At 45.1% G+C, this 27,413-nt stretch overlaps 1 protein-coding gene across 1 annotated transcript in view; it reads right to left on the bottom strand.

The window, feature by feature from the left end:
* STX18 (syntaxin 18) overlaps nt 1–27,413 on the bottom strand; it is a 205,193-nt gene that overhangs the window by 23,603 nt on the left and 154,177 nt on the right. Inside the window, exons 6-8 of the mRNA XM_068277321.1 lie at nt 23,217–23,329; nt 20,470–20,558; nt 4,424–4,482 (exon numbers count right to left, since the gene is read on the bottom strand). Coding sequence (XP_068133422.1) covers nt 4,424–4,482; nt 20,470–20,558; nt 23,217–23,329 — 261 coding nt within the window. The remainder of the gene's footprint in view (nt 1–4,423; nt 4,483–20,469; nt 20,559–23,216; nt 23,330–27,413) is intronic.

Raw genomic sequence — 27,413 nt, 5'->3', positions numbered from 1 at the left:
GAGGAAACTGAGGACTCGGCGGGAGGAGGAACCAGAGAAGCTAAGGCGGCTGCAGTGTCCTGCTAGCTGCAGGAAAAGGAGCATATGTAATTCAAGACCACTGGAGAAGAAGAAGAGGAGCGTGGCGGTGGCAGGAAGGACCCAGAGAAGCTGAGGCGGCCGCAAGAGGAGGAGAATAGGAGCGCGCTTATCCTAATTGAAGACCACTGGAGAGGGAGAAGGGGAGCACGGCACTGGCAGGAAGCATGGAGGACCCAAAGAAGCTGAGGCGGCTGCAAGAGGAGGAGAAGAGGAGCGTGCTTATCCTAATTGAAGACCACTGGAGAGGGAGAAGGGGAGCACGGCACCGGCAGGAAGCATGGAGGACCCAAAGAAGCTGAGGCGGCTGCAAGAGGAGAAGAGGAGCGTGCTTATCCTAATTGAAGACCACCGGAGAGGGAGAGGAGGAGCACGGCAGCGGCAGGAAGCATGGAGGACCCAAGGAAGCTGAGGCAGCTGCAAGAGGAGGAGAAGAGGAACGTGCTTATCCTAATTGAAGATCACCGGAGAGGGAGAGGAGGAGCACGGCAGCGGCAGGAAGCATGGAGGACCCAAGGAAGCTGAGGCGGCTGCAAGAGGAGGAGAAGAGGAGCGTGCTTATCCTAATTGAAGACCACCGGAGAGGGAGAGGAGGAACGTGGAAGCAGCAGGAAGCATGGAGGACCCAAGAATGCTGAGGTGGCTGCAAGAGGAGATGAGGTGCCTGCTTATCCGAATTGAAGACTACCGGAGAGGGAGAAGGGGAGCACGGCAGCGGCAGGAAGCATGGAGGACCCAAATAAGCTGAGGTGGACGCAGGAGGAGGAGATGAGGAGCCTGCTTACTAGAAGATGACTGGAGCGAGGGAGAGAGGAGTGCGGCGCTGGATGGGTAAGTGCCCCCTACTGCTATATACCGTATCTTCGGACTATAAGGCGCATCCACTTTCAGCCCAAGTTTGGGGGGGGGAAAATGCATCTTATAGTGTGGAAAATACAGTAACCTATCTGTATGGGTTTTTTTTTGGATGTGGGAGGAAACTTGAATGCCTGAGGGAAACCCACGTAGACACAAGGAGAACATACAGACTCTGTGCAGATAGTGCCCTGGCTGGGATTCGAAGAGCGCTAATCACTCCGACACTATGCTGCCCATACAAAAATATGTAATAACAAAAAACAGTGCAGTGTATTTTGTACATGAAGACAGCTTGGTATGAATGAAACATGTCCAATGAGAGCACATATATGGTAGCCATAAAACAAGCGTGGATAAGTGTTCATGAGGATGCGCATAGCTCACTGCACTGCAGACGGATATTGCTGTGTGTGTTTGTACACAGGTAACTGTAGATTTCCAGTAACTGGCCAAACACCATGTTTATTTCTATTTCACAGAGGCAAGCAGAGGAAAACACTGGGTGGGTAGCAATAAGAGCTGGCCTAGGAGCTGATGTAACCTCTCCACTCAGGGAAGGGAGAGCGGCCACATCCAGCATCCATCAATGCCTCGGTCACCAGGGAAACTGGCTTTGTTTAAAAATACCTGCACTTATCTGATATTTCCACAGATGTCAATTACATTCACTACATTGACTGTGGCTTAACCCCTTCACTATCACTCCTGAGACTACGAGTGGATCTAGTAAAAAAACAAAAAAACAAAATAAGCATCTAATGGATTGTATTTTGCTGGCCTGCAGCCTATTACTATTAAAATATTCCCTGCTGCACACTTTATTCATTAAGCAGAACTTTATAGCGCAGCTGTGCTAGAACAACAACTCCGTGAAGGTACATTCCAGGGTAGTATAATAGCCCTGGGTGGATCTTATTGTTTTTTATTTTTTTGTGCGTGTGTGTTTTAAAGGGGCACTATAGCAAAAAATTGCAAAATTTAAACTATGTGCAAACATATACAAATAAGAAGTACGCTTTTCCAGAGTAAAAATGAGCCATAAATTACTTTTCTCCTATGTTGCTGTCACTTACAGTAGGAAGTAGAAATCTGACTGAACCCAGCCTTCAAGGTTGGTAAAAAATATTCAACTTCTTTGGAGCATTTTCTTGCTTGATGGGGGATCTAAAAGTATTTTACTGATAATTCAAGTGAAAAGTTAATTAAAAATGGGCCAATGGGTTTTATTGATTGATCTGGGAAACTTTTGCTTTGGTTTTCTTAGCAATGTTTTTTTCTGGCCCTTTGACAGCAAAATGAGTTTTAACACTGGAGCTGGCGGTGCATTGCATTGAATTATTGTTAAAAGCAAACAATTAGTCCCCACATACCCCCAAGTAAATACTATTCCTCTCCATGTCATGGCCATCCCCTTGTACCCAATGTAAAATGCTATTTCCAAGAGACTAAGTTCACAGTGGGAGCTGCGTTGTGTTCCCTGTAAAAACAGGAAAGCAAATGCAATGGAGGAGGAAAGTTGCGTTGCGTACATCAATGAAAAGTGCACGTTATGTGGTAATGCACTGCATGCAATGGATAGACAAGTCCATTGGATCACAATGCACTGGATGCACTCTGAGCATCACAAAGACATACTATTGCAGTGCAATTTTGTACGTCAATATGCCTTAATCATATAAATTTCATTCAGGAAATGGTAGAAATAAGATTTACCAAAATGGATAAAATCCATAAGTAGGTCTTCACCTGGGCCTCCTGGGCAGATTGTCTAAGCACGGCAGACTATCAAAATCTCCTACTAGCTGGATAAGGCATCTGAACCAAATCATTGCACTTTTCTTTTCTTTCCATCTGTTTTTCTTTCGTTAATTGTCCTTCTTTTCCTATGTTCACTATCAAGAGAGGTCCACCTGAAGTTAGAAAGCTGGGAATAGTTTGTGAAGCTGCCCTCAAGTTTTTGCTTCTCTTTTTTACGGAGTTGGTAAGACTCTTATAATAAATCCTAGCCCAATTTTTGCACACCATCAGTAGTTATGGCTAATCCCATATATTTGTGTATTTTAGGTGTATGGGATGTGTACTTTATTTCTTCCTATGTGTAGTTATGACATGTTATGCATGTTCGTTTACTATTTCATCTTACTATTATATTAGGCTGTATATCGATTAGTGTATGGTTATTTGCACTGCTCTTTCCCTTAGCTATAATTGTGTAAATATGTTTCTGCATATTTTAATTTCTGTTTTATATGTTCATTGGATAAATAAAGCTTTGTTTCTGTAAAAAACAAAAAAAAACCCAAACCAACAACAAGCTCCATTAAATTGTACTGCAACGCCCCACTGTGAACTTAGCCTTAGGGTACGTTCACGCTGATGGATCCAATGGGTGGACAGTCACAACAGATCCAATGTAAGATCAGCATGGGCAGCATGGTGGCGTAGTGGTTAGCACTCTCGCCTTGCAGCGCTGAGTCCTCAGGGCACTATCTGCACGGAGTTAGTATGTTTCCCCCTGTGTGTGTGGGTTTCCTCCGATCATTCTGGTTTCCTCCCACATTCCAAAAACATCCATATAAGTTAATGGACTTCCCCCTAAATTGGTCCTAGACAACAATACATATATAGACATCTGACTATTGTAGGGATTAGACGGTGAGCCCATCTGAGGGACAGTTACGTGACAAGACAATATACTCTGTACAGAGCTGCGGAAGATGCTGGTGCTATATAAATACTAAATAATAATCTGCTGTGTATGTGATAATGGATGTGTCATAGACACCATGCCATGTATGACATGTCCGTGTTCCATGCGGCGTCCACAAAAGTCATGCAGTGTGTGTCACTACATGTCTGTCCGGTGTGGAAAATTGGACAATTTGGCTCCTGGTGTCAACCTTGCCAAAGTACAGTATGTGGGCAAAGACAGATTAATAGTAAGCATCAATGTCAGGTCAAACTATGCAGAAGCTGAACATCTCAGGTAGCACAAGCCTTCTCCTACTTGGACAACCAAGTATTTCCTGTTTACTTAGCATTTCAGGATGTGCTTCTGGGTTATAATTAATAATTTTAAATTATTTCACATACAAAACATAAGAAAGAATAAGAAAGGGTCATGAAAACTAGAGTCATAGGAACTGCCCAAGTACAGGAAATGAATACTGCTGCTGAGCCATGATGGCGGCCACCTCTGCATTCTCTCCCATAATCCCCTGCTGCAGAAACCATATACCTGATCCTGTCACAGTACACTGTAGGAGTCTCCTCCATGTGATGCCCAGCAGAGCTGCAGCAACAAGCAATACTCTGGGATCGAGACAACAAACATTTATAATACACCTACAGCCCATGAATTTTAAACGTCCATTAAGGCTGTGTGCCTGGGGAATATCTTCTCTGCCTGGCAGAGCAGCAGAATCTGTCTGAACGTAAACACGGGCCACCTAAGCAATTAAGAAGTGAAGGTTCTGGGGCTGTTTACCTTACTTCATCGAACAAAGTGTTCATCTCGCTGACGAGCCTCTGGTTTTCCTCTTCAAACTGTAAATAAAACAAAACAATAATGTGAATGTGTGAAAAATATTTTATAAAGTAAATTCAGGTTTGTAAGACTCCAATTAGGATTATTTCTGCTTGCTGCACCGGTGTGACACACACAAGGCAAGGTTTTAGTTATTTAGCACCAAGCCTAGCTCACTCTCAGAGTTTAAAGTGAACCAAGCACTATTTTTAGCACCCAGGGCATCCCAATAGCACATTTAATATGCATTCCAAAAACGTGCCTCATTAATAAAAAAAATAAAAAAAAACCTTCAATGTTCTCTCTAATTTTTGCATTTAAAAATTTTAGCATTGCTCTTTACTAGCCCTAATAAACCTCCTACTTCCGTGGTCTGCCCACAGAAGTTTCAGGCACATAAGGACTGTTTTATTGCACACCGTACAAAAAGCTTTTGATCAGCGGGGTTGCGTGAATAGGACACTGTGCTTCAAAGAGTTTAGAAAAGCCACAGATGCTATTTTCATACCTTCTCCTGGATAAATAATGGGCAGCTAGAAAAGGAGGGGGGAACATGGCAGCTCCTATAGCCATTAGAAACCAGGAAACAAAAGTGGTGCTTGGTTCCCTGTAAAGGGCCACTATAGCGAAAAAAGTAATCACTTCTATCTTACCTGAACTTTGTGTGAATAACTACTGCATAGAGAAAAATCTGGCATATACAGTAAACACTCAGGTATGTTGTAAAAAGAACCTGGACCCAGAAAGTAGCACAAAAAGAATACCAACCTTCCAGAGTCTTTATATTGGTAGTTTTGTGGTACACTAAACTGCAAAGGGGGTTTTTAAACCATTTTTTACAATTAAGTGAATCTGGTAAGAAAATTTGCATTTTTTGCTTTTCTACTGAAATAAACCTGTAACTAAAAAAAAATCCCCTTGGGGGTACTCACCTCGGGTGGGGGAAGCCTCCGAATCCTATTGAGGCTTCCCCCGCCCCCCTGTGTCCCACGGCGGTCTTGCTGTGCCCCTCCGAACAGCGGGGATGTAGATATGTACCTTCCCGGCTCCAACACAGGCGCAGTATCTGCTCTCCGCTTGGAGATGGGTAGAAATAGCCGATCGCTGTCAGTCTGCTCTACTGCACAGGCGCAAGTCTCCTGCTTCTGCGCAGTACATCGGACCCGACAATGATTGGCTATTTCTACCTATATCCTTGCTGAGAGTCGCAACAGCGCCCCCACTGGAGCCAGGGAAGGTAAATATATCAAGCCTTGTCAGGCTCGTCGAGCCAGGATTGCAGGTCGCTTCGGGGGAGCCGGATTGCCTGCAGCTACAGGGGAGGGGGAAGCCTCATTGGGACCCTGAGGCTTCCCCCTCCAAAAGGTAAATACCGCCCAGGGGAACTTTTTTTTTGTTAGAGTCTCTTTAAAGCGGACCTGAACTCAGAACTCTCTCCCTGCTCTAAAAGATAAGCAACAACATAATCACCTTTAAAAGTAACCATTTCTTTGTTACAGCCGATGGCAATCCTGCAATAAATCTGCAGTGTATCTACTTCCTGCTTTCATGAAGCAGAAATAGGGTTAAAATCCTGCGTTTACAAATTAGCTGCTCTGCCGAGGCAACCAGCTGAGAGATCAAATTATAGTGGTGATTAGTCACAGATGGGGGGGGGGGGATTAGACAGACTAACGCTATAAATACATACAGGGTGCATTTCTCTCTGTTTTCCTTCTGTCCTGTGCAAGAGTTCAGGTCCACTTTAAATCAGTTTTACACGAATAGCTGGTTCATCGGTATACAAAAATAATTTTAAAAAGTGGGAATGTGTAGATCTAAATAAAAAGAAAAAAAAGTCATTACACTTTCCCTTTGCGTTTACAAAGTTGAAGAATAAATCGCACACATAAAGCCATTTCTTTCTGCGCGTACGTCTCGCTAAACAAGCGTTCGGCAAGGACAAGTGTTTCTGGCTGTGAATGCCACTTGGAGCAGAAAAAAGCACTCGGTTGCGTCTGGGTGGTGGAAAAGCAATCAGCGCTGGTGACAGCAGCCACTATTAATCTTTAGAAATCAATTTACTACGCAGGATTGGTCTGCGGAGAGAAAACGGATATCCAAAAAGGGGAGATTCTTCATCTAGAAGGACGGCTGTGAATGTACGAGGAAGATGTATCAGCCTTTGATAGAACATATAATCTTTACATATCCACTTCCAGCTCCAGCCAGCCATGACAAGACATTGTATTAGTAATAGGCCTGTAGAGCGCATCATTTGTATATTCTTTTACCAAGCTGAAATCGCCATCTCTATTACAGCAGCTATATGTATATAAACAGGGAGGCAAGGCCATTTTTTTAAACAAGTTGTTATCTATAGCAGGATATCCTTGTTCTGACAGAAAAAAGGTTTAAAGGCGCCCACCAACCAATCAAGTGGTTTAGCAGCACGGTGCTCAGCGCCAAACCTCGGTGCCGCCCTAGCGCTATAATACACATCTTTGCGCGAGGTTAGTTCGGGGTATCAGCAATCGATGGACCTCAAATGACTTCTTCCTCCGAGTAGCTCCGACTCAGTGGGGAAAAAGTACTTAAGTCTACCGGAAATTTTAGTGGCAGCAGGGTGCGCCATCATTCAGCTCACTCTGCACCCAGCTTGCTGGCGGCGCAGTCGTACGTACGCGTCCATCAAGCCCATAGGACAATTCCTTTCATCATAAAATCACTATAAAACTTGTAATGTAGTCAGGCTGTGTACATTTGAAAAGGGCCCTGGGGAAAGCCGCTAGTGAATATTGGTAAAATTACTGACATTATACTATAGTCAGTGGCTAAGTCCGATAGCAATTCATCAGTCAGTTTTAAGGATATTTTACTAATATCTAACCTAACCCTCTTCTAACATCTGCCCTCCCACTACCGAAGGCTAAAGGCCCCTACCCACCGATTTTGTCTGCGATTCTTCCAACAACCAGCATTTTCTTTTACATAATTTCTGCAGTGTCACGACATAGGTACAGGCACACTTTTAGGGGAATGACGCCATGCAATGCATATCGATAACCATCACGGTGGATCGGATCTTTAAGATCTGTGACAATCCCCAACAACTCCCACGTAAAGTGCCTCGATCGTTTGAACTTTTGTTTTGCTGTTCCCGCAGGCAGGAAGTTGGTTAGGAGAAGCTTGTTTGTTGGGAGGCGTCGCTATGAGGTTCCCCCATCCATCAGGTGAGCATTCAGCTTTACTGACCCTACCTGCTGCCATCTCTGATAATATAATAATAATAATAATCCGAACATTTGTATAGCACTTTTCTCCTGTCAGATTCAAAGCGCTCAAGAGCTGCAGCCACTGGGACATGTTCAAGAGGCCACCCTGCAGTGTTAGGGAGTCTTGCCTTGAACTCCTTACTGAATAGGTACTCACCCTAGCCAGGATTCGAACCCTGGTCTCTCATGTCAAAGGCGGTGCCCTTAACCAGTACACTAATATTTATCGCCTAACCCTAACCTAGAGTTAGAGACTCTGAAGCCTAGAAAAAAACAACAGGTTTTTACTTTAAAATCCTGTTTAACATAATTGCCTCGCCTGAAAAGCTGCCTCCCCGCGACTAAAAGCCCCATTAAATCACCACCAAACTCCCTGGGGCTAATTGTGGGGAGCGCTTCCTAGTAGAGGCAGATTTTTGGGTTGCAACTCTGCCTCTACTCCCATCAATCAGCGCGGATCGCCGCCTTTCCCCGCCGCTCTCAGTCTTCCTTCACTAAGAGGGGCAGGGGAGAGGCTGAGATGCACGCAGATTTACTCTAGCAGAGGCAGAGCTACATCACAAAGCTCTGCCTCCCCAGGGAACTGGGGGCAGCAAAATCCACGACCAGGAAAGTCATTGATTTTTGCCCAGGGAGTTTGGGGTGATTTAGGTGGGGCAATTATGTTAAACAGGTTTTTAAAGTAAAAACCTGTTTTTTTTCTAGGCTTCAGAGTCTCTAAGCAATTTTGTTGTGTTACACAATAACAAAGTGCTTGAATCTTGCCTATTCTGACCTTAACCCTCCCTCTACCAATGCCTAACCCCAACCGACCCTCCCTCCAAAACACCCCGATATTTCCGCTATCTGCGCCTCCATCACCCCTTAATTCACCCTCTCTTCCCAAACTTCTTGCCCAAGTTTCCTCCGGGCAATGTTATAGCCGCAATTATTGGTCTGTGTAATGTCCATCTTACCCCAGTGCCTCTGGCACCCAAATAACCCGCTTTGAGTAATACTAGCTAGTGGCAAAGTTAAAATAAATATAAATGAACAAATTGTCCCTGCCAAGATATTTGTAATTGTACGCAGCCCATTTTGTGACTCGCACATCCCTACTGTATCATTCTGTGACTCGCTCAGGCCTATTATATCGCTTTGTCACCAACACGTACCCTACTATATCATTTAGCTGCATCGTGGCACCTCAGTTCAACCTGGAAGCTCTGTACCAGTCCTGGGAGGCAGGTTCCGGTGCCCATCTACTCTGCCAAACACTAACCTTCACTACTAGTTCCCGCTGTCCTCTGATAGCTACATTCACCGCCGGCTAGTTCCTGGTGACGTCAGACGTGCTGGCTCCACCAGGGATGCTGAAACCTGCCTTCCCCCACGAGGGAACATCGCTATTAACTGTTACATGCTGTTAAAACATTCTGGATACGTAAGTGCAATAGCTGAGGTGGCTAAAATCTGGTGAGTGTCCACAGTGTGGTGACCACTCAGTGATGAGCAGTTTTTATAACCCAACACTCTGCTACAGTTTTACACTATGCCTAGCTTTTGTTTCTACATGCAGGATTTATTATAGTGGTGAACGCAGCTGAGATTCGACTATTATTACCACCCCCACCCCCTAGTGACCAGGCATTTTTTTTACAATTCAGGCCACTGCAGCTTTAAGGCTTCACTGCAGGGCCGTACAACTCAGCACACCAGCAATTCTCCACACCCCTTTTCTGCCCACCATCAGAGCATTTTGTTGGTGGGCACTGATCGCTAATGAAATGTTTTTTTTATTTGTTTTTTAATACATTTTTGTATATATTTTTCGCCAATTGGCGTTGTGCGGTCCTGGGGCTGCTGCCGCGGTCAGTGGTGTGGAGCAGTCAGCAAATGGTTAATATATAGGTCTAGGAAGTCTTTCTGATGCTGAAACCAGGATAATTCACATAAAACTGGGTATCTAGAACAGAATGCATTCTTCTGTCACAACAGCGCTTCTTTAAAAATGAACTGCGCAGACTAGTTAATCTTAATACTTCTTTGTTGAACATATTTTCCCTTCACGCAGACTTGTATCTTTATAGCCTGTTTCTGAACACTTGCGCTCTGGAACGCCTCTGTGAATTCTGAAGGATAAAACTATGGAAGATGACACAGATAACATGAAATACAGGCTGTGAAAGTCAAAGTGAGAAAATAAAAGAATTATTTATACGCAACTGCCACAGAATTGAGAATAGCGAGGTTTTCTTCCCCCCTCCGTGTCTATCAAATACTGAACATCATGCAGCTTAGTACGTGGCAAAGCGTTCTTCCTCGGTCTTCCAGCGCAGATTTGCTGGGCGGCGGGATAACGAGGATTACATGAAGGGTCACCAGCCTTCAGTGACACCGCGCATTACCAGTGCTGACACTGAGAAAGAGCAGATTAAATAGGAGTGGAAGATGATCTGGCTGCAGTCACACACTGTAACCGCCACCTTCATCACTTGGCAACTCGAATAGAACATGAAGTGTGTGAGAACACAAGAAAACACACCAGACGCGGCTCTCCCTGCAGGGAAGTGTGTGCGCTCCCAGTCCTAACAGAAATACAGGACTGCTGGTAACTAACGGAGACAGATTTAATGTTTAAAGAATGGTCCAGGAATTTCTCTTCACAGGAAGGGCAATGGCTATAAGAAGATTGCAAACCTGTTAAACATACCAAGAGACACCATAGGAAGCATAATTCGCAAATTCAAGGCAAAGGGCACTGTTGAAATGCTACCTGGTCGTGGCAGAAAGAAGATGCGGACTTTGACTGCTGTGCGCTACCTGAAGCGCAAAGTGGAGAAAAGTCCCCCGTGTAACTGCTGAGGAACTGAAAAAAGATGTTAGATGCGGGTACTGAAGTTTCAGTTCAGAAAATAAGGCGTACACTGCGTAATGAAGGCCTCCATGCCAGAACTCCCAGACGCACCCCTTTGCTGTCTCCAAAGAATAAGAGTCGACTGCAGTATGCCAAAAGTCATGTGGACAAACCACAAAAGTTTTGAGATAGTGTTCTGTGGACTGATGAAACAAAATGATAACTGTTTGGGCCCATGGATCAACGCTATGTTTGGAGGAGGAAGAACAAGGCCTATGAAGAAAAGAACACCTTGCCTACTGTGAAGCATGGCGGGGGGTCAATCATGCTTTGGGGCTGTTTTGCTTCTGCAGGTACAGGGAAGCTTCAGCATGTTCAAGGTACCATGAATTCTCTTCAGTACCAGGAGATATTGGATGAAAGTGTGATGCAGTCCGTCACAAACCTGAGGCTTGGGAGATGTTGGACCTTTGAACAGGACAATGATCCCAAGCATACCTCCAAGTCCACTAGAGCATGGTTGCAGATTAAAGGCTGGAACATTTTGGAGTGGCCATCGCAGTCACCAGACTTAAATCCGATTGAGAACCTCTGGTGGGACCTAAAGAAAGCAGTTGCAGTGTGCAAGCCTAAGAATGACTGAACTGGAGGCTTTTGCCCATGAAGAATGGGCTAAGATACCCGTAGATCGCTGCAAGACACTTGTGTCAAGCTATGCTTTACGTTTAAAAGCGGTTATAACTGGAAAAGGATGTTGTACTAAGTACTAAGAATGAATGTCACTTGGGGGTTGAATAAAACTGATATTGATGTGAGCACAGAAAAGACATTTGTGGTTATTTCATTATAAATGTTATGTTATATTTGTCTGACTTACAAGTGCCTATTTGATTTAATTGTAAACAAGATGACTGAAATGATCAAAATCAATGTCAAACTGGCCAAAACACTCAATTTCAGTGGAGGCTGAATAATTTTGAACACAACTGTAACTAATAACTACCTCTTGGATGGTGCTGTCCTCATTCTACAGTGAGACTGGCGAGCACATTGCACATCCTGTGACATTGGTTGTGTGCATTCTGACTCCATTGCATTTGACTTTTAAAGGATACCCGGGGTGACATGTGACATGATGAGACAGCCGTGTATGTACAGTGCCTAGCGCACAAATAACTATGCTGTGTTTCTTGCTGTGCATGACATCAAATCGAAGTAACCATCATTCACACAATCAACCATGCATTCCCTCCAGTGGGAAGGTACCCATCTAAAGTAGTACAGTACACTTAATAGCAACAATAGCCATCCAGATGTGCGTGCAAGATTAGTTGTTAGTTGCACCAAGTAGCCTCAGGCAGTCTTATCGATTGATGTCATGCAGGGCTGAGTCGATACTGGTTTTAAGGGGGGATAAGGGAGTTTTTCTATGATTGCACCTTTGGAAATGCTTGAATAAATATTGGTCTGTTTTTGAAGACGTTCTGGAATTGGTTGTTTTTGTCAGCTGGTTGTGGTTTTCCAGAACGGCTCCCTCTCATTTTGGTGGGCTTTACAGACCAACTCAATGGTCTTAGCGCTCCTCATTACTGTATATTGGTGTTCCAGACTAGAAGAGGAAGGGAACTTGGGCTTAGGGCCCATTCACACTATAAGCGACACGGTGCTATTCACACTCAATGGGCTGTGCTGCAGTCTGGTTAGCAAAGTGCTGGACGCAGCATTTCTGGCGGCTTGTAATTAAATGGGTCAGTTTTGACAAATCATGCCTGGCTCAAAATTGACATGAAAAAGTAAAACATTGGTTTGTGCATCCTTTGTATAGGTTTGTACCATTTTGTTTAGCAAAAGTTTATGCATGTAAAAGTGTCCCCACAGTTCCTAGATCATCGCCAGGCAAACTACGGCCCGTGGGGCGGTGTACTGTAAATCCGGCAAGCCACAGGATTCCTCTACCCCCTCCCAAGTCGTGAGCGGAAGGAAACTGAGGGTTAACACTCACCTGCTTGCCGCTTCCTGCATCGGGTCTCCATGACCACAGAGAGTCACGTGACACACCATCAGGAAGTGCCAGAATATTACACCCTAGCACACGTGACACCCTGTGGCCATGAAGACCCAACAAAGGTAGTGGCGAGTAGGTGAGTGTTAACCCTTGGTTTACTTCCGTTTAGGACTTTGCATGGACGGGAGTGAGGAAAAGAATTTTAAGAATGTGGCCCACCTTCTGCAGCATGCGGCCCAGCCCATGCAAAGTTTGCCCAGCCCTGTCCTAGATCCTCAGCAACAGACAGTTGTCTGCTCACACCCAAACAGCCTGAAACATCCCTTTAGTCGCTTGGGTGGTGGGAGGAGTTTACATGTTTTGCACACTTTGGTTAGAGTTCCTCCACCATTCACGTATTGCATCTATTTATTCCAGCTTGTAAATACAAATCCAGAAGGAAATGTGCTTTGCTGCTTCACAAGTGGTTAAACAGATAAAATATTACATTTCCAGCTTTCCCCAAATTAAAATCACAGATAACCATCGCCTGCTTAGCATTGTGTGCTCCGGCTTCATACACTACAAAAGACATCCTCGGTGAAAGGCAGCTGCTTCCACAAACCTATTCTCTTTGTGGCAGAACAATAGGAAGGGAATTGGAAAAACGCAGCGGATTTGTGTGCTTGTACAGATAGCTGCCACACCAGGAATGATAAAACAGCAAGAGGAGATTAAAGGCAAATATCCAGTCCTAATGCATTTAAAAGCGGCAAATGGTTGTATCTCCTTCCATGATACCACCCTGGGCACCGAGGCGGACAGGGAGACCTCTCACTGAGAGACAGGCAGTGAGGTTTGTATATGCGAGGAATACACTGATCACCTACTGACTGCATGTGACTGACATTCCTTAGGTGTTGCAGAGTGATGTCAGTCGCACAGCTAACAAATGCTCTGTGTACAGAATCCAGTGCAGTGCAAAGGAAAACTCATTACTGCCCACTGAGGCCCACAATATACAGCCTCATATTGCATGAAAGCTTGGAGTCTTTAACCCTTTCCTACCCCCCAAAAACTCTTTATTACTTTGCTTGTGTCCACACAGCCGTGGTGAGCCAATACACATTCAGAATGGGTGGTATAGGGCAATGTCTAACACACTTAAAGGAAAACTACAGTGAGAAGAATAGGGATGATGTCACGTTTATATCCTTTTAAATAATTCCAGTTGTCCGGCATCCTGCGGATCTTTCTTGCATCAGTAGAATAGCCATAGTAGCAATAGCCATAGCAGCTGCTATAGGGCCAGTGGTGTAGCAATAGGGGGTGCAGAGGTTGCAACCGCATCAGGGCAAGAGGGGTCCCAAGGGGCCCACTCAACCGCAGTATTAGCATTTTATTTGGTCCTTTGCTGGTTATAATCACTTCTATAGATGCTTTGAATAGTAGTAATCCTTAACAAAATGTCCCCATCCCCTTCTTGCACCTCTGACACTGTGGTTGACCTTGGCAGGTTTTGGTGTGCCATATCCAATTTTATGTATAGAGTGCTTGAGGGGCCCCAATGTAAAACTTGCACAGGGGCCCAGAGCTCCTTACCTACACCACTGTATGGGGCCCTGGAGATGAGAGGGCCCAGGTGGTACTTAAAGTGGATCCGAGATGAACTTTTACTCATTGCAGAATTGTGTTCCTTTCCTATTGTTTATAGGGCATTCCTCAAGCCAAATACTTTTTTGTTTTTGTTTTAATACTCTAATTCCCTGTAAACTAAATAAACCACGCCCACAGGCTTTCAGAGAGCCTTTGCAGTAGCAAGGGCTCATGGGAGCTCAGTCTGGGCAGGAGGAGAGGGAGGTGTTAATAGCCATTGATTTCAGAGGCAGAGGGGGGAGGAGGGGGGGGGGATTAGTTTTTTTTCACAGGCTTAGTGATCAAGATACAGATAAGCCTGCCTCTGTGTAATGTTTACAAACAACATGGCTGCTGTCATTGTATCACAGGGAGAAATAATCATTTTCTATTAAAGCCGTTTGCAGTTATATTTGCTGTGTAAACTAAACTTTAGATAAGATATATAGAAAAGTTACTTGTTCTAGTTAGTTTTTCATCTCGGATCCACTTTAATGTATTCTCCATTTACGTTTCTCCATCATCTGACTGTCTCAGTGCCCATGGACTATATGCAGTGTGGAATGCATGAGAATGTAAATTTCCCAATGAACGCATATGGTGGGGAAAGGTGGCGGTTGCTCAAAAGTGCCTACATCTGAGGGCCCCATGAAAGTTTTACTATGGGGCCCCATGATCTCTAGCTACGCCACTAATCAGTAGTGTCTAAATAACGCACCTGAAGCAAGGACACCATGGAACCATTTTGCTTTTTGCAAATTCGTTCTTTACATCCTTTCGAATTTACTTTGACAACTTTGGATTTGAACATATAGTATAAAATATGTTTTTTTGGGTTGTTTTTAATGTGCTTCTAATTTTTTTTGTAACCTACTTACAACAGTTTATACAATGCTGTAATATCAAAAATAAAAACATTCTTGCTTATTTTGTACATGGAGACAACTTTGTATGTATGAAATGTAAGTAGGGGATTGCTTGTATCTGTACAGGCATCCCTCCATCTGCTGTGCCCAACATTGCTCATGTTGATTTTGGCTGCTTTTACAGTGGGACGTTATTACAGGTGCACATTAGAGCAGCCTGTAACGCAGACCAACTCACAGTAATGAAAAATCAATGGGCTGTTCAGTGCACACGTTGCGTTGGAGTATAACGAGTATAACGCTGCACGTTCAGTGAAAGTGCAGCGTGCTGTGCGTTATACTCATATTTGGCTGCGTTCGAATGTGTGCACATGCTCAGTACTGTTTTTTGTTTGTTTTTTTAATTTGCCGCATGCGCCGTTTTTGTTCGATAGTATGCGTCAAAAAGTATGCATCACGGACGCATCAAGAGACGCATAACGCGGCTCTATATAACGTCCAACTTCAATACTAACATGCGTTGCGTTAGGGGCACATTATGCGACCTTAACGTTGCATGAAACACAACGTCTTAGTGTGAAAGAGCCCTAATACAGTGTTTTATCTCCTGCAACAGGAAGCCTCCTCCCTCCCCTTCCTGTCCATACAGTACTGCTCGCCGCTCAGCGGATTCCAGCATGCCGAATTGTCAGAAACTTGGGTGACAGATTAATGTCTGTATAGTAGATTAGAGACTTCTTTAAAGAGAAACCGTAACAAAAAATTTAACTTCATCCCAATCAGTAGCGGATACCCCCTTTCCCATGAGAAATGTTTTCCTTTTATCAAACGGATCATCAGGGGGCTCTGTATGGCTGATTTTGTGGTAAAACCCCTCCCACAGTGTCATGCCAGCGGCTCACATCTCTGAGGTCCTGACATCACACTGTGGGAGCCTTGTTGCATTGTGGGAAATAACAGTTGTTTCCAACTGCCAAAAATGCAAGCAGCATCTCCTTCCAGTGACATCTGCCAGCAGTAAAAATGTCACCATGTGATAAATGTCAGAATGTAAATCAGGGAGAGGAAAGATTTTACAATGAGCAAACATTGACAATCATTTATGCATACAGTTGTGTTCAAAATTATTCAACCCCCACTGAAATTGAGTGTTTGGCCAGTTTGACATTGATTTTGATCATTTCAGTCATCTTGTTTACAATTAAATCAAATAGGCACTTGTAAGTCAGACAAATATAACATAACATTTATAATGAAATAACCACAAATGTCTTGTCTCTGCTCACATCATTATCAGTTTTATTCAACCCCCAAGTGACATTCATTCTTAGTACAACATCTTTTTCCAGTTATAACAGCTTTTAAACGTGAAGCATAGCTTGACACAAGTCTCTTGCAGTGATCTACAGGTATCTTAGCCCATTCTTCATGGGCAAAAGCCTCTAGTTCAGTCACATTCTTAGGCTTGCGCGCTGCAACTGCTTTCTTTAAGTCCCACCAGAGGTTCTCAGTCTGGTGACTGCGATGGCCACTCCAAAATGTTCCAGCCTTTAATCTGCAGCCATGCTCTAGTGGACTTGGAGGTATGCTTGGGATCATTGTCCTGTTGAAAGGTCCAACGTCTCCCAAGCCTGAGATTTGTGACGGACTGCATCACATTTTCATCCAATATCTTCTGGTACTGAAGAGAATTCATGGTACCTTGCGCACGCTGAAGCTTCCCTGTACCTGCAGAAGCAAAACAGCCCCAAAGCATGATTGACCCCCCTCCATGCTTCACAGTAAGCAAGGTGTTCTTTTCTTCTCAGGCCTTGTTCTTCCTCCTCCAAACATAGCGTTAATCCATGGGCCCAAACAGTTCTAATTTTGTTTCATCAGTCCACAGAACACTATCCCAAAACTTTTCTGGTTTGTCCACATGACTTGGCATACTGCAGTCGACTCTTATTCTTTGGAGACAGCATGGGGGTGCGCCTGGGAGTTCTGGCATGGAGGCCTTTATTACGCAGTGTGCGCCTTATCTGAGCTGAAAACTCAGTACCCGCATCTGCCAAATCTTTTTTCAGTTCCTTAGCAGTCACACGGGGACTTTTTTCCACTTTGCACTTCAGGTAGTGCACAGCAGTCGAAGTCTGCATCGTCTTTCTGCCACGATCAGGTAGCATTTCAACAGTGCCCTTTGCCTTGAATTTGCGAAATGATTCTTCCTATGGTGTCTCTTGGTATGTTTAACTAGAGTGACCAGACGTCCCGGATTGCCATTCGGGGTCCGCTGTCCCAGGCTTAATGAGGCCCCGGGAAACGTCCCGCTTTCAGCAGCGGGACGTCCTGGCCTCGGGACTCTGGCCACTCTCTCCTCAATGAACTGGCAGCGGCGTCTATAGACGCCGTGCTAGTTCAGTGCCCGCAGCCCCACTCCAGCCTCCTCTTCCGGTGTCTGTTCCGACACCGGCAGAGCAGAGCAGGGCTACGGCAAGATGGCTGCCGAAGCCCTGTACTGGAGACTATTTGTGTCTCCAGTACAGGGCTTCGGGCGCCATCTTGCCGTAGCCCTGTCAGCGCGGGAGACTGCAGGAGAAGTAAGACGGTCCCAGGAGCAGCGCGCCAGAGGCCGGAGACTTCTGCCAGGTGAGTAAATCAATGCTTTCTTTTCCAGGTGAAAGGTTTGCCCGCATTGTGAAATGTTTGCCCGCATTGTTTCTTTTCCAGGTGAAATGTTTGCCCGCATTGTTTCTTTTCCAGGTGAAATGTTTGCCCGCATTGTTTCTTTTCCAGGTGAAAGGTTTGCCCGCATTGTTTCTTTTACAGGTGAAATGTTTGCCCGCATTGCGTTTCTTTTCTGGTGAAATGTTTGCCCGCATTGCGTTTCTTTTCTGGTGAAATGTTTGCCCGCATTGCGTTTCTTTTCTGGTGAAATGTTTGCCCGCATTGCGTTTCTTTTCTGGTGAAATGTTTGCCCGCATTGCGTTTCTTTTCTGGTGAAATGTTTGCCCGCATTGCGTTTCTTTTCTGGTGAAATGTTTGCCCGCATTGCGTTTCTTTTCTGGTGAAATGTTTGCCCGCATTGCGTTTCTTTTCTGGTGAAATGCTTGCCCGCATTGCGTTTCTTTAACTGGTGAAATGTTTGCCCGCATTGCGTTTCTTTTGTACTGACATGTTGCCCGCATTGCGTTTATTTTGTACTGACATGTTTGCCCGCATTGCGTTTATTTTGCACTGACATGTTTGCTCGCATTGCGTTTATTTTGTACTGACATGTTTGCCCGCATTGAGTGTACTTTGTACTGACATGTTTGCCCGCATTGCATTCATTTTATACTGACATGTTGCCCGCATTGCGGTTATTTTGTGCTGACATGTTGCCTATTGCGTTTATTTTCTGGTGTCCGGGGTAACCGTTACTGCATTTATTATTTAATGGTCATAGATGGCTATGTTTGCTGCTTTGTGGTTACGGTATACTATTAGCATCACACAGTTTCTGCACACCCATGATGCAAAGTCTCGTTTGTCCACATCATGGCGTAAACACTGCTTTCTTATGCCTCGCTGTTACATCATTATGTTAGCTCCGCCCATACAATGTCATGGCCACGCCCATTTTCGCCGCGGCGCAGACCCCCCCCCCCCAGTCTTCGTCGCTACGCGCTCCTCAGTCCTCCTCACTTTTCGCCCCCCTCCCCGTCCCAGGTTGGACCCACAAAAATCTGGTCACTCTAGTTTAACATCTTTGCAATCTTCTTATAGCCATTGCCCTTCCTGCGAAGAGAAATCACCTCTTCTCTTGTCTTCCTGGACCATTCTCTTGACTTCACCAGGTTTGTAAACACATCAGTAAATGTCTAGAAGGAGCGGAGTATCACAGTCATTTTAAATCTGCCCAATTGGTGGCATTTAATACGGTATTACAAAAACAATTGAATTTTAGTTGCATTTGGTTCTTTAAAAAGTCCTTGTAAGATTTAATCCTGAACAATTACAAATGTACACTAAATTCCCTAAAACCCTTTACAGCATTGGGGGTTGAATAATTTTGAACAACTGTAATTATTGTAAAAATTAAGCATATTTTTCATTACATTATTTTCACTGGAGTTCCTCTTTAACCACTTCCCTACCACGCTATTTTGTGCTGATCGGTGCTGCGTGGGCTCTCCAGCCCGCAGCACCGATCAGCTAGCAGCCAGGCCGATCAGACTTCCCCCCCCCCTTTTTTCCCCACTAGGGGGATGTCCTGCTGAGGGGGTCTGATCGCCGCCGGCTGCTTGCGCTTGCGGGGGGGGCTCTTCAAAGCCCCCCTCCTCAGCGCTTCCTGGCCTCCTTCCCCTTCCCTCCCTCTCCCTCCCCCTGTGAGCGGCGCAGGACGGATTTCTGTCCTGCGCCTGATGGGATAGGCTTTAGCCTATCAGATGCCGGTGATCCCCGGCCAGAGGCCGGGGATCACCGATCTCCTCTACGGCGCTGCTGCGCAGCAGCGCCGTATACATGTAAACACCGGGGAAGGTCTTCCCCGTGTGTTTACATTTACCCTGCGAGCCGCCGATCGGCTCGCAGGGTGTTCACGGAGACACCCTCCGGAAACTGACATGGAACGGCCGCTCATACGAGCGGCCGTTTCCATGGAATACACTTCAGGATTCAGGGGCGTGTATATACGCTCCGAGAATCCGGAAGTGGTTAAGGCCTGCACTCACCTGGAGATGGATCAGGGAACGCACAGTGACACGAGGACCCAACGAATGACCATTCCTCGCTCCATCTTCCTAGCCACGGGGACACGCAACAGCACACAACCGGCGTGAAAGAGAGTTCAAACGATCGCAGCACTTTGTGCGGGAGTTGTCTGGGATGTAAAAGATCTGATCCACCATGACGGTCATAATCTCAGTCCGTCGCAAAACGTAGTTCATGTAATGGCGCACACGCATCCACGTCGCGAGATCGCAGAAACGATCGCTGGTTGCACGAGGGTTCGACGGTTGTGGGAAAATCAGGACGTGGGAACGTAGCTTTAGCCTACCAGCACAAAAGCTTCACCTCCACACCAGGGCCCATATTCAATTCACCTTTTCTCCTGACTTTTCTCCTAGGTGATATTTTCAAACTGGTCAATAAAATGCCTTTTAAACCACCAAAAAGCAAGAAAATGTTCAAAATAATTTTGATAGTTCCTTTTAAACAACTTGTTGGCACTTTTTGAATTGCAGAGTGCTGAAAAGTTATTTTAAATAGAAAATGAAAAATTATCTCCTAGGAGAAAAAGTTAATTGCATATGGGCCCTAGTGGCTTACAGCCTGTTCTCAATGGAAATCACTCAGATTTCCTACACTAATGTACTAAAAGAAAAGAACACACACGACATTTCATGTAGATTGGGAAAACATGCTTGCAGCTACATGTTTATACTTTGAATTGCAAACGTATGAATTACCATTTGAATTTCCTCCGGGGATAATTCATCTTCACCTCGGCTGTCATCCCAAAGACTGGATGTATTCGGAGCATCAGAGACTGTCCTGTCTGTCCGAGGGAGACAATAGGAATATGCTTATGTCATTACTCTGAGCCTGCACAATATGCTGCACCAGCAACTTCTCCTGGGCAGCCAAAATTACATGTATAAATACATATCAGAGCATTGGATGCAGAATGGCCACAAAAGCCTCCTGAACATCAGGCATGTAAGCAAACACAGGTCACCTGCTCGATTAGCATAGAGAATACTGAGGCTCACATGGTTACCATGGCAGCTTTAATAAAGGGTCATTACCCCTAATTATTACAGGGATATTTGCATACATTTTCTTCAGTAAAAAAAATGGTTTAACCACAATAGAAAACGTGTAAAAGTAGCCACTCATCAATAGATAATAATCGATCCCTGTCTGATTGGAACCTGATGAGAGAGGGATTCCTTCCACACACTGCACACTGTTATTCAATAGTTTCCAGCCCGCTTGACAGCTATTGAGCTGCAACGTTGCATTTCTTGATGCAGTGCTACGGGCCATAGATCTACCACCACTCCTGCCCCGCCCATGATCAACTGAGGCTTTCCATCTGGTCAGATTGATAATTCAGATATATTTTCCGTGAAAATAAAGTGAAATTACGATTGATCCAACATGTTAGGGCACAGATTTCTGACAGAATTGAACTTGACTGAATCTGTTAAACCTATTAAAAGTATGGCCACCTTAAAGAGAAACTGTGACCAAGAATTGAAATTCATCCCAATCAGTAGCTGATACCCCCTTTCCCATGAGAAATCTTTTCCTTTTCACAAACAGATCATCGGGGGCTCCGTTTGGCTAATATTGTGGTGAAACCCCTCCCATAGTGGGATGTCAGGACCATGGTCCTGACAGTCTCCTGTCTGTGAACCTCATTGCATTGTGGGAAACAACAGCTGTTTACAGCTGGGTCCAACTCCCAAAAAAGCAAGCAGCATCTCCTTCCAGTGACATCACCTGCCAGCAGTAAAAATGTCACCATGTGATAAATGTCAGAATGTAAATCAGGGAGAGGAAATATTTTACAACGGGAAAAAACTGATTAAATCATTTATACATAATTATTTAAAAAATGAAGCACTTTTTTTATTACATTATGTTCACTGGAGTTCCTCGTTAAGGCTTTCTACACACAGTGCAACATCTAACATTTAAGTCCTAGTGTCCGGTAGATAGCAACGATATTAAATTGCAATAGAAGCCACACAGACTAGAGGAAATGCCTACTAGCCGGGTGAAACTAGTCGGTGTTCTGACACACTCTTGACCCTTCTGCATACCCACATGGCTGCTGGGGAACCATCTACAGTACTACAAGCCTGACCAAGGTGACTGACCAGTGGATGAAAGCAAAACTAAACGGCTTGTCCTGCTCCAGCGTTTGGAAGGCAGCCCCCTCTCCTCTCCTTTTTAGCCTAGCCTGGTGGCTTACCAGTAAAGAATAGCCAGGCAAAGACAACTGCCTTATGGGATTGTGCCTTGCAGTTGCGGATCTGAGGTAGAAGTATTGCGTACTGTGAGTACACTGTGCACTCAAGAGGTGTCTTTGCCAGCTTGCTCGTTTTCTTTCTGCAAACAGCAGTCACTTATGCATTTAAAGCGGAGTATAACCCTGCATTTCAGCTTTGCTCTAAAACATTATTTACAGCATATTATATGCAACCAGAATTTTTTTTACTAGACCAGCATTGGAAGGGTTACACACAGAGCTTTAAAGTGTCGTGGAGAGAAATGTCGCCACATCCGAAGTTTAGATAGATACATTTAAGTAAACACAATGTAACAAGTGTGGAATGTTTAGTACACTGACTGTGCAGGAGCTCCCGGACACAGAGAGAGTGAGTCACATTCCACACTTGTTACATTGTGTTTACTTAAATGTATCTATCTAAACTTGGCTGTGGCAGCATTTCTCTCCACTGAACTTTAAAGCTCTGTGTGTAACCCTTCCAATGCTGGTCTAGTAAAAAAAAAGAGAAAAAAGAAAGCAGAGATATCAAAATTGGTGTATTTATACTTACCTGGGACTTCCTCCAGCCTCATTAAGATCGTGGGCTATCTCGCCGTACTCCCTGTCCGCTCCGTTGGCCCAGGATCACCTCCGTTATCCGGCAGAACACAGCGACTGGCCCCCACTGAAGAAGACACCAGAGGTGATTCTGGGACAACGGGTGGCCGGGGAGGACGGTGAGCGACCCATGATCCTCATGGGGCTGAGGAAGCCTCAAGCAAGTATAAATTAGGCACAGTGTACCATCTCAGCTATACTTTAATGCTGCTGGGCATAGCCCAAGGATGAACTCTGCCTTGTTGGTTTTATGTTGCAGGACTTTGCCAGCCACAAACCTCAGAAGGTGTGAGGTACCCCAACTGATTTACATGTGTGTGTGGAGGTTTGAGAGGTCGACCATGTTGAGAGTCAATGGCGCTGTTGAATGTTTTTAAACTACTTTATGCCGTTTTAAGATGTGTGTTTACAGGATATTTAAAAAATAAAGCGCCTTTTGTACAATTTATCTGGCCACACAATCATTATTTGGTAGTGTATAGAAGGTGCATTGGCCCTGGACCATTCAATGTGGTAGAAACATTAAAGGTAGACTGTTAAACACCCCTTACCTATACCCTACCCAAACCTCCCCTTTCTACAAAACCAAGATCTCACCTGCATTATCTTCTTCCCCCACTTTCCCTTCCTCCTTCCCTTCCGTATTCCCAAGGGTGCTCTTTTCTGCCGATTGCACTCCCTTTTGTATTTGTTCTGATTCTAGCCTGGATCTGCAGATAAAACACAAGCAAGTCAAGGCACATATTTCACTGTTAAAAACTACCCAGCAAGCTCATGGTGAACCAGAACTTTTTTTTGTTTTTCACATATTTCACGGTTTCACTTGCTAAATGCAAACCATCTCATTACTAAGGTCCGTTTACTAAGGCTAGGGAACATGAGTGATCCAGCACACTTGGACTGCTTGAGTCATACCAAGAAATAACCTGCTGAGGGCCACGCTCCTCTTCAAGCATGAGCGTGGTCGTACTGTGCGAGTATGGCCATGCCCATGCTTGAAGAGCAGCATGGCCTGGATCTTCTGGAGGGTCACAGCAAGCGGTGGCAGGAGCAAGGAGGACCCGGTAAGTCTCTATAGGACCCAGAGCCTTCCCTCTTTGTAGGCAAGTATAACCTTTCGGCTTTGGCTCAGGTACATTTAAAATAAATCCACAGTGAAAATAAACTGATGAAATAATAGTATCTATCCTCCTCCAAAAAATGACTTTTCAGATATCCCTGAGTTTTATTTTATTTTTAAATCTACTTAAGTTTTTACTGGTCCATTGTCTCATTAAAGTTTGCCAAAGCTAAAATCTATGAACTATTGAACCAGTTTTAGGACACAGCATAGTTATTTGTGGATTGGCACTGTACATCCAGTCTCTCATGTCACATGTCTTCTCTGTATTCCTTTAACCACAACACCCCACTGGCTATTTTACCCTTACCGCCAAGAGCCATTTTCACATTTCAGTGCTCCTTTCTACTTTCATTTTTATGAATGAACATGGCTCCCGATCGGAGTCATGTTCATTCATTCCCAGGCACTTCGATTGGCACAGGGAACACATGATCCTCTTCCCCAATCCCCGCCGTGCAAGTCCTACCGTGAATGAGCCACACCCGTGTGCACTTGCCACTAATTGACAGGATGCACAAATGTTTGAGATACTGAGGCTCTATCTGGATGTAACGGTACATCCAGATTAAGTTAAGTGGTTAAGCTACGTACACCCACTAGATTAATCTTGGCTTTATCGGCTGCCTTGGGCAAACATTATCACTTTTAGCCTGTGGACAGCGGCCACCTGACTCCATTTAAAGAAGCTAGCACTAGCAACGAGTGTGTATGGTACTTGGCCACAAACTGTTGTTGAAGGGTTCAAGCTCTGATCCCTGCGGGCAACAGAAATTGCAGGTCTGTACGTAGCTTTAACCAGCATAACATCTTGTCCCCAGCCATACCCTGAGGAAAAAAAAAAGATGAGTGGCTAAGTTGGAGGTCCCTGGCTAAACGCTGCCACTTCCTGGTGTGAAGATAAGCCAGTGTGATGCATCTCTGCATACTGCACCTCCACACTACACTCAGCTGAGTGCACATTTTCATACAAAAGACATTAGCTTAAGCACATTTTATTGAATTCCTTGGCAGAGGCGTATCTGGGTAAAATGGTGCCCATGGCACACACTGAGATTGCGCCCTATCCCCCCCCCCCCCCCCCCACACACACACTCCTACTACCATCAGCAAAGCCTAGTTGATCCCCCCCGAAGCATAGGAAGTCAAATATGTGTTCCTTACAGTAATTATACCGCTTTCTCCTGGATATAAAGTAAAAGGCAAGGCGTTTTGCCATACCTGCTCCCTCCTCTCCCATGCTGCAATGTCCATTCCATATCTGACTGGCTGCTGCCCACCCAACTGATCTGCTGCGTCCGCGTTATGTCTGCCCCCCTCCTCCCCGCTGCGTTCTCTTTCACCCGAACCCATTAACAGACCTGAAATCATCAGCGCGACCAAAAGGCAGAAGAGCGGCCAGCAGTTCCCAGTGAACACGGGTGCGTTTCAAATGCAGGAAGTGACGTCATTAGTCAGTCACTTCCTGCATTTGAAGCTCACACGTGGTCACTGTGAACCGCAAGCCACTATTCTGTCTCTTCGTCGCGCTGATGATTTGAGGCCTGTTAATGGGTTCGGAAGAAAGAGGACACAGCGGGGAGGAGGGGGGCAGACATAACACGGGCGCGGCTGGAGCAGCATGCGGCGGATCAGGGGGGGCGGGCGGGCAGCAGCCAGTCAGACATGGAATGGACTTTGCAGCATGGGAGAGGAGGGGGCAGGTATGGCGCCCATGGCACAGTGGCGCCCATGGCACTAGCCATACCTGCACCCCTCTAAATACGCCACTGTTCCTTGGTCATTTGTTTTCCCCGAGTAAAATGTACATGTTAGTGAAAGCAGATGTCTGGTTGGTGGCTCCTCTCTCCTCTTTGAACTCCGTTCACAAATAAGCCCAATAGCCTTGTACCAATAACAAGTTCTGGAAAGCAGGAAGTCCTTGCCAGAATACTGAATTCTGTATTACATTATATAGACTTGTATAAGCACTGCCGGATATAGACAGGCAGGCCTGGGCTGTGATCAGTAATGGCAGAATTACAGTAAGAGCACAAACCAGGCTTATTTAGCTCTGGAAATAATTGACTTTCCCATTAAAGCTCCAATCACACCATTTCCTCTTGTTACCATCTCAATTATAGAGCATAATAGTTTTTAATTGAAAAAGGAACAAAATGCCTCTGATGCCGTAGTACAAAGGAAATCTATTAATGTGATAAAGGCATTTCTAATTATCACATTAAGTCTCCTCTAAAACCCTACGGAAAGATGGCAAACACGCATTTAAACGCTCCACGGAGAGAAGTGTGGTCCATTTATGAATGTCTTTTTTTACATTTTAAAGAGAACCGAGGAGAGAGTGATGTCGAAAGCTGCCATGTTTGTTTCCTTTTAAACTAGTTGTCAGGCAGCCCAGCTGATCTATTAGGCTGCAGTAGTGTCTGAATAACACCAGGAAAAAGCATGCAGCTAATCTTGTCAGATCTGAGGGCTGGTGCACACCGAGCGGCTTTTTGGGCGTTTTCAGATCCGCTTGCGGCTGCGGATCTGCTTGGTCAATGTATCTCAATGGGGTGGTGCACACCAGAGCGGCAGGCGTTTTGCAGAAACGAAAAATGCCTGGGTGAGGCATTTTTTGGATTTCGGATGCGTTTCTGCCTCAATGTTAAGTATAGGAAAAACGCAAACCGCTCTGAAAAACGGCACTTCAGAGCGGTTTTGCAGGCGTTTTTGTTACAGAAGCTGTTCAGTAACAGCTTTACTGTAACAATATATGAAATCTACTATACTGAAAACCGCAGCAGCAATCCGCAAAACGCTAGCAAAACGCCTCATAAAAATAAAAAAAAGCGTTTAAAAATCTGCTAGCATTTTGCGGATCTGCTAGCGGGTTTTGGTGTGCACCAGCCCTGACAATAACATCAGAAACACCTGATCTGCTGCATGCTTGTTAAGGGTCTATGGCTAAAAGTATTGGGGTAGATTCTATGCCACGGCTTACCGCAGTCCCGAGCTTATCGCTGCTCCTGGAGGAAGTAAACTCAGCTGTCATGTGTTTTCATTGGCTCCTGACCACTGTGAGCCAATCACAGTGTTTGTGATGGGGGAAGGGGGGGGGGGGGGGAGACTGATCCTTCCTTAAAGGGACCAGAGGCATCTGTCCCAAATGTGTTACATTTGCAATGTCTCCCCTATCTATTGTAGAGCATACACATGACCTGTCTACCACTGAAGGATGTTAGTTTCCTGTAACAGCTTGCATGCAACTTGTTAAGTACTCGTCCCTCCCACGGCGGAGAAATCATCCTTGATGGGAGGGGACCTAACACTAACTAAATCCTAACCTATGTATATGCATAGCCTGGGTGCGGCCAACCATGTAAAATCGAAAATTGAAAATTGTGCAAAAGGTGGATCAGCGCAACACCAGGCCGCCTCCCAATGGCCTTTTGCACAATTTTCAATTTTCGATTTTACTTGGTTGGCCGCACCCAGGCTATGCATATACATAGGTTAGGATTTAGTTAGTGTTAGGCCCCTCCCATCAAGGATGATTTCTCCGCCGTGGGAGGGACGAGTACTTAACAAGTTGCATGCAAGCTGTTACAGGAAACTAACATCCTCCAGTGGTAGACAGGTCATGTGTATGCTAGGTGTGTATTTTATCCCACAAGTGGGGCTTGCACTCTCTT

The sequence above is a fragment of the Hyperolius riggenbachi genome, chromosome 1 (genome assembly GCF_040937935.1).
Source record: "Hyperolius riggenbachi isolate aHypRig1 chromosome 1, aHypRig1.pri, whole genome shotgun sequence".
NCBI classification, from domain to species: Eukaryota; Metazoa; Chordata; class Amphibia; order Anura; family Hyperoliidae; genus Hyperolius; species Hyperolius riggenbachi.
The sequence above is the reverse complement of the archived record's forward strand: the minus strand, read 5'-3'. Positions and strand labels throughout refer to the sequence as shown.